The following is a 13,065-nucleotide window of genomic DNA, read 5'->3' as shown; positions in this document are numbered from 1 at the left end:
TTATCACATTGTAGGTTTCAAAGGATCAAAGCAGAGGCCACTTGTGAGGATACTAAGAAGAGGTCCTCAATCTGCTCTTTTCAGAGCCACAGATTGGGGGTGGGGAGGGGGCAGAATGCTGTAGGGGCAATGGAGCCAGGCAATGTTTTGTCGCTGCTCAGGAGACTATCCATATAGATGTAGTATACATTGATACCACATTATATGTACATTTGTATTTACAGCAGATACAGATGCCAGTGAACCTGAAGATATTTTCAGCAGGATTATTGAAGTCAACAAAGGTATAAACCTACTACTAAATGCTAAAATGCAATACAAAGGAGTTAGGCTAAGAAGTCTAAGGGGGAATTGAATTAGCTATAACGAGTCTATGGAAATATATTGCCTCAATGTTTTTTCTGAAATCTCTGCTCATTCCCCCTATCATTTCATAGAGATGTTGGGAGAAAAGGACTGGAAACGTGTTACTGCATTTTCTGGCAATGTGTACAGACGGACATTGGTATGATGTCCGGCGGCACCTTGCGGATAATTTAATTCATCCCTAAATGTAGAACAATAGTATTTATGTAAAACAATCTTATTTTAAGTCGGTGTGTTGAAATGACTCTTACATTGTACATGCATTTGTAGTTTAACTACAATAACTCTTACAAAGTAAGGTAAGTTGTGTTATTGATATAAGAAACATATTTTTACTGGAAACAAAGATGGGTATAATATTACTTTGATATTGTTACAAGTTAGGATTAAGTTATTAATCTGACATTTCATTAATTTGTGTTTTTCATCTCTGCAACTTTCTTTTTAAGAATAAGTATGTTCATTCACTACCACGCTCAATCAGACTTTCCCACAGCCTTCAAATCTTTAGATGCTCTTTGAAAACCAATCTCTCTTTTAGAGGTGACCTCATCCCCGATAACACTATTCACACTAATGCACCCTTGTAACTGTCCCAATCTCCATTCTCCATCACATTGGCTCCTCCTATTTCAGCTGTGCCCGCTTCCACTTAGAATGTAAGCTCTGTAATGGGCAGGGTCCTTCATGCTGTTGATTTAATTTCTGCGTTTATTTTGTCTACCTTGTATGTCACTGTTTTATGTATGTCCTGATTTTATTACTGTACAGCGCTGCGGCACTTTAAAAATCTACAATAATAATAATAATAGTAATAATTCTTTATGTGTGTTGCTGTGACTAACGATCCCCCTGGGCCGCACCAATTTCTTGAAGATTTCTCTGCATGGCTCCCTCACTTCTTATATTCCTACATGCCCAGCATCATCCTGGGTGATTTTATCTTACCCATTGTTAATCCACTTTCTAATGCCGCTTCCAAATTACTGTCTTTAAGCTCCTCCCTTGGCCTCTCCCAGTTGGTTGAATCCTGTACTTATTGCGATGGCCATTGCCTTGATCTTGTTTTCTCTAGCCTATGTTCATTTTCTGATTTCCTTAACCCTCCATTTCCTCTTTCAGATCATCAACTTATCAGCTGTATGCTCACCCCCACTATTTTATCCTCTCTGCTGTCAAACTCTACCAAATCTCCTCATACCCGCAGAAATCTTAACAATATTCATTTTCAACAGTTTTCCACCTCTCTCCAACACCTTTTCTCCCCAATCTCTATATTCTTCTCCCCAGATACAGCAGTATCTCATTCTCACCAATCCCTAGCAGCAATCCTAGATCATGTGTCTCTAGCGAGTCTCCTCCATGTGGTGTTGGAAGTCAGCCGTGGCACACTAAAGTAACACTAAGTCTTCAAAGATGTTCCCGTAAGCAGACTGTCACTCTTGTAAATCTCCTACCTTTAGTGAATTCCTCACATATACTTCTAACTATTACACTTATCCACATGCTCTGGACAAATCAAAACTAACATACTTGAAATCGTTCATTTCTGCTCATGCTTCTAACCCCCAAACGCTTTTTAAACATATTTTCTTCTGAACCCTCCCAGCCCAATCCCTCCAACTACTATCTGTGCCTAGTATCATCATCATCATCAGTTATTTATATAGCGCCATTTCTTACTTCAAGTACAAGATTGATAAGATCAGACTTGGAATGGTATCATCTCCCTCGACAAGCAATCAGCTCAATTCCTTCCCAGCATCCTCTGACATCCTCTTTTTATTTGATTTCACAAATGAAGATCTACTCTTTACTTATCTTCCTGCTCTACCTTCTGTCCTCTTGATTCTATACCTGCACGATGTCTCTTGTGCTCATTTTACCTCCAAATACAAATAAAACAGAGTTAATAATATTCCCACCCAACAAGAGAAGATTCCCACCAGACATTTCTATTTTGGTTGACAACATGATCATAAACCCCACACCACAAGTTTGCTGCCTTGGTGTGATCTTTGACTCAGAACCATCCTTTTTTCCCCACATGACTCTATATTTAAATCATGTTGCAGACTTTTAAAAAAACTTTGCTGGAATAGACACATATCTTACACAAGACACTGCAAAACTCCAATTCATGCACTCATCATCTCCAGCATTGTCTATTGCAAATCCCTCAATACTGGTCTTCACCAAAACAGACTCAAGCCTCTACAATCTATTTTGCACACAGAGGCTAAATTGATTTTCTTTGCAAATCATTCTTCCTCTGCTGAGCCACTCTGTCAGTCTCTACATTGGTTGCCGTTTTTTACCAAATCCAATATAACATTCTTCTACTAAACAACAAGGTCATTAACAAAACTGCACCAGCATTCAGCTTCTTACTTGTCTCAAAATATCTCAAAACTCAACACCTCCGTTCTGCACAAGATCTGTGTCTCTCTTCCACTCTCATCACATGGTGCCATTCCCGGAAACAGAACTTTATTTGAGCTGCACCTATTCTATGGAATTCCCTCCCTCGCATACTAAGGCTTTCCTCTTGTCTACAAACCTTAAAGTGTTCTCTGAAAACCCCCCTCTTCAGGCAAGCTTATAATATTCCTCAACCACCCTATTAACCTCCCTAGGTTATCCTTTTACCAACCTTTGCACAATTCGAACAAGTCAATAACCCTCTGACCCCCTGAGCAACATTGCTATGTGACTGGATCATATTGCATACTAATAACTTTTACCTTTGCAATCTGGCTGGACCGAAATGTAAAATAATGCTGAAGATGATGATGATGACATGACATGAATTTTGCTCATAGTAAATTAACATTTAAATGCTTCATTACTATTTTTCTGATTAATGCAGGTTATAACATGACAAGAATGGAAGGAGACATTGTTATAAAAACTGGGCGCAGCGCTACCAAGTGTTCAAGCTGCCTGTGGCCTAAATCTGCGGATGGGACTGTCCTTGTTCCATACACCTTATCCCCTGATTACAGTGAGTTTCCTCTTCCTTATGGTTTTCTAATGTATTCATGGCCATCTATTGCTCTAATCTATTAATAAATGAGCATCATTCTTTCTCCACAGATGACAATCAACTGAAGGTGTTTACAAATGCTATGCATGAGTATGAAACATTAACCTGTGTGAGGTTTATACCTCGGACAACAGAGAAGGCTTTCCTCAACATTGTCTCTTCAGAGGGGTAGGTTCTTCCATTCTGTCTATGTCAAAAAAAAAATATTTTTATTAAAGGTTTATTAAAAGGAGAGATGAGAAAAATAGTTCAACATGATTTGGAATTATTAGTATTATTATTATTAATATTATTATTATTATTATTAGCACTGACATATTACACAGTGCTGTACATTGGCAGAATCATGATACATACAAATGACATAAAACAGAAGGTAAAGAAGGCCCTGCCCTAATGGGCTTACAATCTAGGTGTGGGGAAGACTTGATACATAAGGGAGTGGAATAACAATTGTATCAGCTGGTGGAGAAAGTGTGTGTGATTATAGTAAGACAGAAGCATTATCAGCCAACAATAATAAAACAGTCATTGGTGACCCAACATATTAACCAGTTACTTTAAAAATCTTAACACAGTCAGCAGATGTCATCCATAGCTGCCCTTCACTATTTATTGTGGGGTTTGCAAACTTCAGGGATCTTGAATCAATCTGGACACTGATTTGCAGGGAAACAAATACCATTAGAGATTTGCTAATCTATATTCTCGAGTGCAAAACAAACAAAAAACAAATAAATAAAAATCACACATATGTATATATGTATATGTTTTAACAAATATATTAGAAATAAAAACAGGAAACAAGCAGTATGTATAGCCTGCTAATAACAGTCTACATACCTCACTGTGCTGTATAGAGGAGTCTGTACATGGGATACAATAGTTTTAGAAACAGTTGTGCAACATATTTCCTGTTTATATAACACATTCGTTTTTTCTGGTCAATCAGTCGAGCCAGACATCTGCCACCTTTTTGAATTTAACTATGAGACTAACTATGCAGAATATTCTTAATATTGAATATGTAGAAGAAGTGATTCTTACATTACATTTATTTGAATAGATCTAAATCTTCCTTCCAGGTAATTACTATGTATTGCTCTGTGTGGATGACTATGCTGTAACCGTTGAACAAACTCTCATTGCTTCCTTACTGTTTCCAGCTGTGAGTCATTGGTCGGACGAACAGGTGGAGGTCAGAAGGTTGGAGTACAGATTGGTGGTTGTGTGGGCAGAGGGGTTATACAACATGAACTAAATCATGCCCTGGGATTTTACCATGAACATATGAGGAGTGACCGTGACAACTATGTCAACATCATGTACCAGTACATCTCACCAAGTACTTTGCACAAAAATATTACATAAATATTAATTTTGAGTTGTTTTCATTGATGCATGTGGTGTTGTAACTGGGCATTTTCTGTTGCAGTGTGGCGGCCTGATTTCAAGTCCACAGACACTAATAACCTGGGTCTGGAGTATGACTATGGCTCAGTGATGCATTATGGAAGGTAGGTTAATACCTTTGCTATGCACATTTTTATTATATTATAGATGATGGTGCTGGAATTGATTAGAACACATTGATGTTGGAATATTCCTTTTTATGATGTATCATTCTGGAATGTACTGATGTCTATTGTCTGTGTGACAGGTATACATTTTCTAACACTTCAAACCAACCTAGCATTGTACCCAAGCCAGACCCCAACGTGCCTATGGGACAAAGGAATGGATTTAGTATCTTGGATGTTTCCAAAATTAACCGGCTTTATCAGTGCAGTAAGTATTGATAGATATATGATTCCCAACAATGGCCTTATCTGTGTGGAGTTTGTAAGTTCTCCCGTGTTTGCGTGGGTTTCCTCCGGGTGCTCAGGTTTTCTCCCACACTCCAAAAACTTACCAGTAGGTTATTTGGCTGCTAATTAATTGCCCTTAGTCTCTCTCACAATGGGGCAGGGACTGATGTGAATGAGTTCTCTGTGCAGCGTTGTGGAATTAGTGGCGCTATATAAATAAATAGATGAAAATGATGATATTAGGCCTCAATTAGATTTAGGAGTAAATCCAGCTTGCACCTTGGCATACCATGTTGGCTGCATGGGGGGAAGGGTAAGCTCCTATCTCATCTCTAAACTGCAGTGTAATGTTATAGTTGCTAATATATTCGTGTTGTGTGCCAAAGGTAATTTAAGAATATGTAAAGGCAGGAGAGAAGTTCAAATGACTATGAGATTATTTGAATATAAAGTAAACATATACAGTTACCAATGATCATATTCAGTGAAAGCACAGCTTGCAAATTATTTGTAAACTAAGAACAGAGTAGTCTAGTAGTGGCTGTATCTGACAGCTATAGTGAACAAATGATCTCCAGAGACATTGGCAGTCTAGACTGCTTCACACATAATAATTAAGTCACAGGCTTGTAGAAGCAGACTCATTGTTTACAAGATACAATGTTGGTAATGGAGAATGACCAAACTTCCTTATGTAATGGCAAAACTTCAAGCACAAGTGAGACCAGCCCAGAGCCTCTCAGTGCCATAATCAGTAGGTAGTGATATAGAAAGATTTTCTTCCTAGCCAGCTGACCAATGTTTAATAGACTGTTCAATGTTGAAAATGCTCTACACACAGGTAGATATCACAGTAAGCAGAAAGCCAAAATGCTGAGTTGGAGTAGTAATGTTGGTGCCAAGGTCCAGAGTCAGAAGTCTTTGTATGCCGTTAGTCAGGGAATAAAGAGCCATATTTGAAGGTGAAAACAGTAAACTGAAGAACCCCAGAGGTGAGACTGTACAGGAGTCAAGAATAAAACTCACTGACAAAGCGGCAAAGAACAGGAGGGTCTTTTAAACTCCAAAGGTCCAATCAGGTCGAAAGAGAAGCATACCTTAATTTATTGAGACAGGTGTATACTAACACATGCCCACCTGAGCTAAAGTGGCAGTCCCAATATCCTAACAAGAAGAGTGTATTTTCTATGCATTGAAAACAACTTGTATTTACACTCCTTACAAAGCGCCATGGTTTGTCCAGGTGTAAGATTCTACCCTGAAGAGAGATTCCTTCCTAATTCTACATGAGGCTCATAGAGTGTGTAGGTGAAGTTATATGTCACATATATAGTAAATCAAAATTAACTAATAACGGGAAATACTTTACCAAGTCTACAGTAATTGATTAAAATCACTTTCTCCCTTCATAGATGTTTGTGCTCATTTACTTACGGACAAAAATGGAATATTGAACTCAGCCAACTATCCCTCAGCCTATCCCAATGATGCCAGCTGTGTTTGGTTGATCAGAACAACCACTAAAGGGGTACAGTATAGAATGCTTGGAACAGGTGACAAACAGAAGACAAAGGAATTAGATATAATTTCTAAAATCAGTTATGTCACTTCCGGGGACATGAAATCCAATACACCTGAAAGATATTCAGATCAGATCTCACTGCATTGAATTCGATTTTGATCTATCATGATTGAGCTTCACAAGATCCAATCACCAGCTAATAAGTGTAATATATGTGTATTATGGCACTACACACACAGTGATATAAGTAGCGTTAGATGCCTTTCTGTCCTGACTATTTGCAGGTAAGGACACACACACGTTATATTCATTCAGACGGATCTCAAGGTGCGTCCAGCTGTACATCACTAGCATTGACACCAAGTGTACATCAGAAATAAGAAGTTTGTGTATTTAGCCCCACGATAGCCTATAGAAAGTATAGGGATGTCACAGACTTAGTAGTAAATACAAAAGCCACATTACTCTATATGTTCACAATCTAATAATATGTCATACACAACTGAGATTAGTAGCTTTACAGTTTCTAATAAATGTGATATGTTCAATTACCTTATAAATGTATATAATTACAAACACAAATATCATTGCACCTCACTGAACCAGCCCTCCTAGCACCCACATCAGATACCTTCCTACTGGTGTATCTGCAGCTATGTCCATGTCTACTACAGTCTCAGTTATGTGACTATTCCTTACTTACTGTACTCGGCCTATGTTTGCTCACATGTTCCCTCCACCTTTTCATTAGTTGTAAGTGTAAGATGCATTGTAAGCTGCATACAGACGTATCAATATGGCTTTTATACATATGCTCAGTAAGAAAATGTGTATTTTACACAAAAAAAAGAGACAACTCTGCATGAGCCCCACAGTGTTCATCGTGCATTACAAAATGAAAAGAATCTATAGAGTTTGGGTCCGAACCAGATATATTTCTTGGAAATTATCAACTTTCACTTAATAAGTAAGGAAAAGGCAGATTTATAATAGGACCTATAGATGGTGCTCCCCTGAATAAGAATAATCATTTATCAAACAAAACAAAGTGTATTCCTATAGGGGCACTCGGGGCCTGAAGTATTATAAAACACCTGCTGCTCAATTCAAAATGCAATGCTTCTAGTTATAGTTCTACAATACTCTAGGGGATAAGTAATTATCCCCAATGACTTATCCCCTATTTTTTTATCCCCCTAAAAGAATATTTGTCTAGATTTTGTGGAGCGTAGGACAGGTGAAAGGTCCAGGAATATTTGTGGACATTTCAAAAAGAGAGTTGAGAAGCTTTAATCACATATTGATCACATCCTCTGTGCAGTAAAGTCCAGTTTGGCTTAAAAGTGTAAATTAAGTTACACGTAGTCTTATTTCTTAAACTAACATTTCTGATATTAATGTTTAATATTTAGATCACCCTGGATTTTAATGGCTTTGATGTCCAATACTCACCTGATTGTGTATCTGACTACATCAAGATTTATGATGGTCCCAGTAGGACATCTCCTGTGTTGCTGGACAAAACATGTGGGACTGGACCGATCCCTCGCATAGTTGCTTCTACTAATCAGATGCTGATTGAGTTTGTCAGTGACAGCCGTGTTACTGGGGTCGGCTTCAAAGCTACATATAGCTCAGGTATTGTACTCAGATTTTAAAAAACGGCTTATATGTCCCTTGTCCTTGCACAGTTTTATCATATGGACATTATACTGTATATTAATGAGAACAAAGCCATTGGTTAACCCCATATACTTGGTAACTGTTGTATATAGTTATGTGTCTTCTATATATGATTATTACATAATATGCATGTAGAAGAATGTACATATGTGTGATCATTTAGTTTACTAATTCCTATTTCTTTCTCTTTCTTTACAGTATAATTGAGGAATATTACACACCGGGCAATGTTATATTGCAGTAAGAACAATCATTAATTGAGGAGAAAACTGACATCACAACTGAGGCAAAACTCACAGTATAATTTCCTGTCTATACATGGTGAAAATTTTTTTATTTCTCCCAGCAGATTTCTAATGAGAACCATAAAGATGAACAATGTAATATGTATGTAAAATATTGTTTATACGTTAATAGGAAATTATATTTGTATCTCTCTTACTATGGATTTGAAAACATCTTTTTTGTAATGTATACATAATAAAATGGTTTTCTCGAATAGTTGTGTAAGATAATTATTTTTAACACTATGTTTTATATTCAGTGACTTTAATGGTCATACACATTTGAGTCTGGAAGAGGTTGATCTAAAGTTACATGACTACAATTGCAATGTATTTCTGTACACCATAAATATCTATGAAATAAATGGGATTTATCTACCATGAAATATCAGAATATTAGAGGTGACTAATACCACTTTCATACTGCCGCCCCGGCAATATCCCGGGTTTTTCAAGCCGGGTTTTTGCAGGGGCTCGGAGCGTCCCAGCTCAGAAACACCATTCATACTGCACCTCGGACCCGGGAATTTCCCGGGTTGACCCCATTCATACTGCACAAGTCTGTGCCCTGGCAATTTGTGGGAGTCATCACCAGAGCAGTTTTCATTGGCAGAAAAATGAAGACTGGATGCTGCTCCAGTGTTTAAATCCTGGCAGAAAAACCTGAACTTTGCTTCCTTTCACACAACTAGTATTTCCCAGACTTTGTACCTCTGTAATGTGTGATATCAGCTACATCAGACACCCAAATAAATACACAGCACTGCACTTTAATCAGGACAAGTAACATTTAAAGGGAAATATACTCTATCTATTAGCATGATTTATATATGTAAAAAAGTACAATAGTGATGGTATGCCTTCTCTATATATCTCCAATCATTTATACCCAATGGTATATTTATGTATGTAATAGCCATTAATAAAATTTCTGTAAACTGCCCTTCTTTTCATATACATAAGTCAGAGACAATAAGAAAAGAACAGTGTGTGAATCGCCGACGCGCGTTTCACTATGCTTAGCTTTTTCAAGGCTAACCCGAGCTGACCCGGCGTTGTTTCCTTTATAGCGGGGGATCCTCCCCTCTAATGACGTATTTGCTATCTCCCTTATAGAATATACAAGGTATCATTAAGTTGTTATAGTAACCTTTAGAGCTTATTCATCTGGCGGTTTTATTGAAACATAATTGAAGTTGGAAAAGATCTATAACGTTACAAAACATATTGGGAGGTTCAGGGATCAGAATTAACAAAATATAATAATCTTAAGTAGGATAGTATCCAGATTTCTAATGGTATACTTTTGAGACAGTTTATGGTGCTGTAATGGTATTATTGTCCCGGTTCACTAATGAAAATGACTTATCTATCATGATCCCCTTACATACCTATTATTACTCATCATCTAAGTCCCAGAACAGATATAAATTATAAATTAATATTTTGAAAAAGTTTTTTAATAATTAGTCTATTGAAATATGAGACTACTACGGTCTCAATTTTAAGTGCTAAAGAAATGTATGTAAGGGTGATCATAGTAATTAGTTATCCTAATAGTGTAAATGAAAAAATAAATAAGTGCAATGTAAATATGTATAGTCTCAGAAATCATCTTGATTTAAATAGTGTCGTCTAGGGCCCATAAACAAATGTTCCTCTATATCACTATGTGAGAAGTGACTTCCCTTAATAGGGAGGTAGGAAAGGTAAGTTATACAATGTGAAGTAAGTGTATATCATCTCAGTAATAAGCTTATTTACCCTATTGGTGATGTATGTGACGAATAGTCACGTGAAGTATTTAAATTCAACCTGTTCTGCAATTAACTAAAACCAATATCTGTGAGCGGATCAGAGAAAGTCCTGATCTTAATTGTAAATTTTAGGAATACCGAGGAGTTGTTTCGGTCATTCAGCCCCTTAGGAGTCACACTATCCATAAGGAACATTTTCCTAGTGTCCTTTCTTAGGAGTTCCAGATTAGTATTGCCTCCTCTCAAGCCCATATGGACTTGTTCCATTGCATATGCTTGTAGTCCTTGTGGTTTTCCCCCATGGCATTTGAAAAAAATGTCTGGCTACCGTAGTAATCTGTTTCATATTGTTTGTGTCTCTCTCGGCTCTTCTGATGTTCCCTACATGTTCTAACACCCTTCTTTTTAGGGGCCTACTCGTCATACCTATGTATTTGAGCTTACAGGGGCACATTAGGCAGTAAATCACATTTAATGAATCACAATTAAGGAATTCATTTATTTTCCATGTTTTTTTATAACGATCTTGATATTCTTTGATGTTTAACATATATTGGCACGCCACACTTTTCCCACATTTAAAAAACCCTATGTGTCTATTGGAGAGCCTCTTCATTGGGGACAAGTTACTGTGGACCAAAGTGTCCTTTAAATTTCTGGAGCGACGCCACGTAATTGATATTTTGTTTCCTAAGATTTTATTTAGGTCTTCGTCCGACTTGAGTACATCCCAATGTTTTTCAAACATTTCAGTAATTTGTTTCCACTCTGTACAGAAAGAGCCAATGAGGCGAACTTTATTATCTTGTACTAAAGTTTTAGGGGGTGGAAAAATAAGACTATCTCTGTCTCTCTTCAGAACCGACCTCTCTGCTTGGCGTATAGTGCGCTTGTTGTAACCTCTCACTTGTAGTCTAGTCTTAAGTTCTCTAGTTCTATTAGAGCAGGTTTGGACATCAGAACAATTCCGTTTGACCCTAAGCATTTCTCCTTTAGGGATGCCCTTAATAACCACCGGATGATGAGAGCTGGATGAGTGGAGGAGACTTTTTGTCGCCGTCTTCTTTCTAAATAGGTCTGTATTGAGATGACCATTTGATGTTTTGGATAGAGTGAGATCCAAGAAATTAATATATTCTTTATTAATTTCTGAAGTGAGTTTTAGGTTCAGATCGTTATGATTATGTACTTCAACAAATTCAAAGAAGAGATCTTCTTCCCCATCCCATAAAATGAATACATCGTCTATGTATCTCAACCATAGAGTGATGTGGATGGGATATTGTTGATTGTTGTCAGTAAATACCTTCTCCCTCTCCTACCACCCCAAAAAGAGGTTGGCAAACGTGGGCGCCAAGCACTGCCCATCGCAGTTCCCCTAATTTGAAGAAAAAATTTATCTTCAAAGACAAAATAATTACATGTCAGGACAAACCTCAGTAAATTTATAATGAAATCATTTAGATCATTATGTGCTCTCATCTCCAAGAAATACCTTACTGCTTGTATACCCTGTTCGTGTATGATATTTGAATACAAAGATTCTACATCCAGAGAGGCCAATTTGGTAGTGTTATTTATTGTAATGCTATTAATTTTAGCTAGGACATCCAGAGTGTCTCTAACATACAAGTCTAAGCTGGTCACGAATTCTCGTAGTTGTATATCTATAAATTTGCTTGCGTTTTCTGTAATGTTACCAATACCAGAGACTATCGGTCTGCCTGGTGGAATCAAAGGGTTCTTGTGGATTTTGGGAATCACATAAAATGTGGCCACTTTGGGATGTTGTATTGTTAAAAAATCCAGATCCACACGCATAATGACACCTCTTGCATAGGCGTCTTGTATCAGTCTATCATATCTTTGTTGAAAATTTGCCGTCGGGTTAAAAATAAGCCGTTTGTAGCAATCGGTGTCATTTAATTGACGATACACTTCTTTTACATAATCTGTTCTTGGCCATAAGACAATGTTTCCACCTTTGTCCGATGGCTTAATACAATATTCTCCCATTGTTCTATTTCTTTTAGGGCTTTCCATTCTCCTTTGGTAAGATTATATTTGTATTTTGGTCTGTACATTTCTTGTTGGTATAATCTATCTAGATCTTTTGATACTAGATCTATGTAGGTTTTTACCTGTGGACAGATACTGATATCTGGAGTAAAATATAATTTCTTTTTATTTTTGAATGGTATTTTTTGTTCTTTTAGCTCACTGTTTATATCTAAAGGAGATATGGATGTATCTAATTCCTCCAAAATTTGGAAATGTTGTCCCCAGACATGGGAATAAGTTTTCTACTCTGGATTCCTAGAAGTCTCAGACCAGCCTTAGCTTATACCATCCCCTTCATCCGTTTCACCTTGGAGGTATAGGACAAACTGAACAAGCAATATGTACTGGCCCCCTACCCCTAGCCACTTACTCTGCTATGGAGACACCCTTGATTTCCGCTATGTTGCTTTAGGGCTTTTGCTTACCCCTGGAGGAAGGTGGGTCTAGATCATTTTTTCACCTGTTGGGTGGTCATGCACCACGTTTCTTTGCGGACTTACGTGAGAATCATGATCTTCACAGCAACCTAACACTATAT

At 37.4% G+C, this 13,065-nt stretch overlaps 1 protein-coding gene across 1 annotated transcript; it reads left to right on the top strand.

The window, feature by feature from the left end:
• Positions 1-256: 256 nt before the first annotated feature.
• Positions 257-12,786, top strand: LOC142139133 (embryonic protein UVS.2-like). The gene is made up of 9 exons (XM_075196472.1): positions 257-284; positions 3,236-3,370; positions 3,463-3,580; positions 4,579-4,757; positions 4,848-4,929; positions 5,073-5,200; positions 6,633-6,748; positions 8,155-8,380; positions 12,683-12,786. The coding sequence occupies exons 2-9, from the start codon at positions 3,244-3,246 to the stop codon at positions 12,784-12,786; spliced, it is 1,080 nt and encodes a 359-aa protein (XP_075052573.1). The 5' UTR covers positions 257-284; positions 3,236-3,243.
• Positions 12,787-13,065: the final 279 nt, after the last annotated feature.

Source organism: Mixophyes fleayi, chromosome 2 (genome assembly GCF_038048845.1).
Source record: "Mixophyes fleayi isolate aMixFle1 chromosome 2, aMixFle1.hap1, whole genome shotgun sequence".
In the NCBI taxonomy this organism is placed as follows: domain Eukaryota; kingdom Metazoa; phylum Chordata; class Amphibia; order Anura; family Limnodynastidae; genus Mixophyes; species Mixophyes fleayi.
The sequence above is the reverse complement of the archived record's forward strand: the minus strand, read 5'-3'. Positions and strand labels throughout refer to the sequence as shown.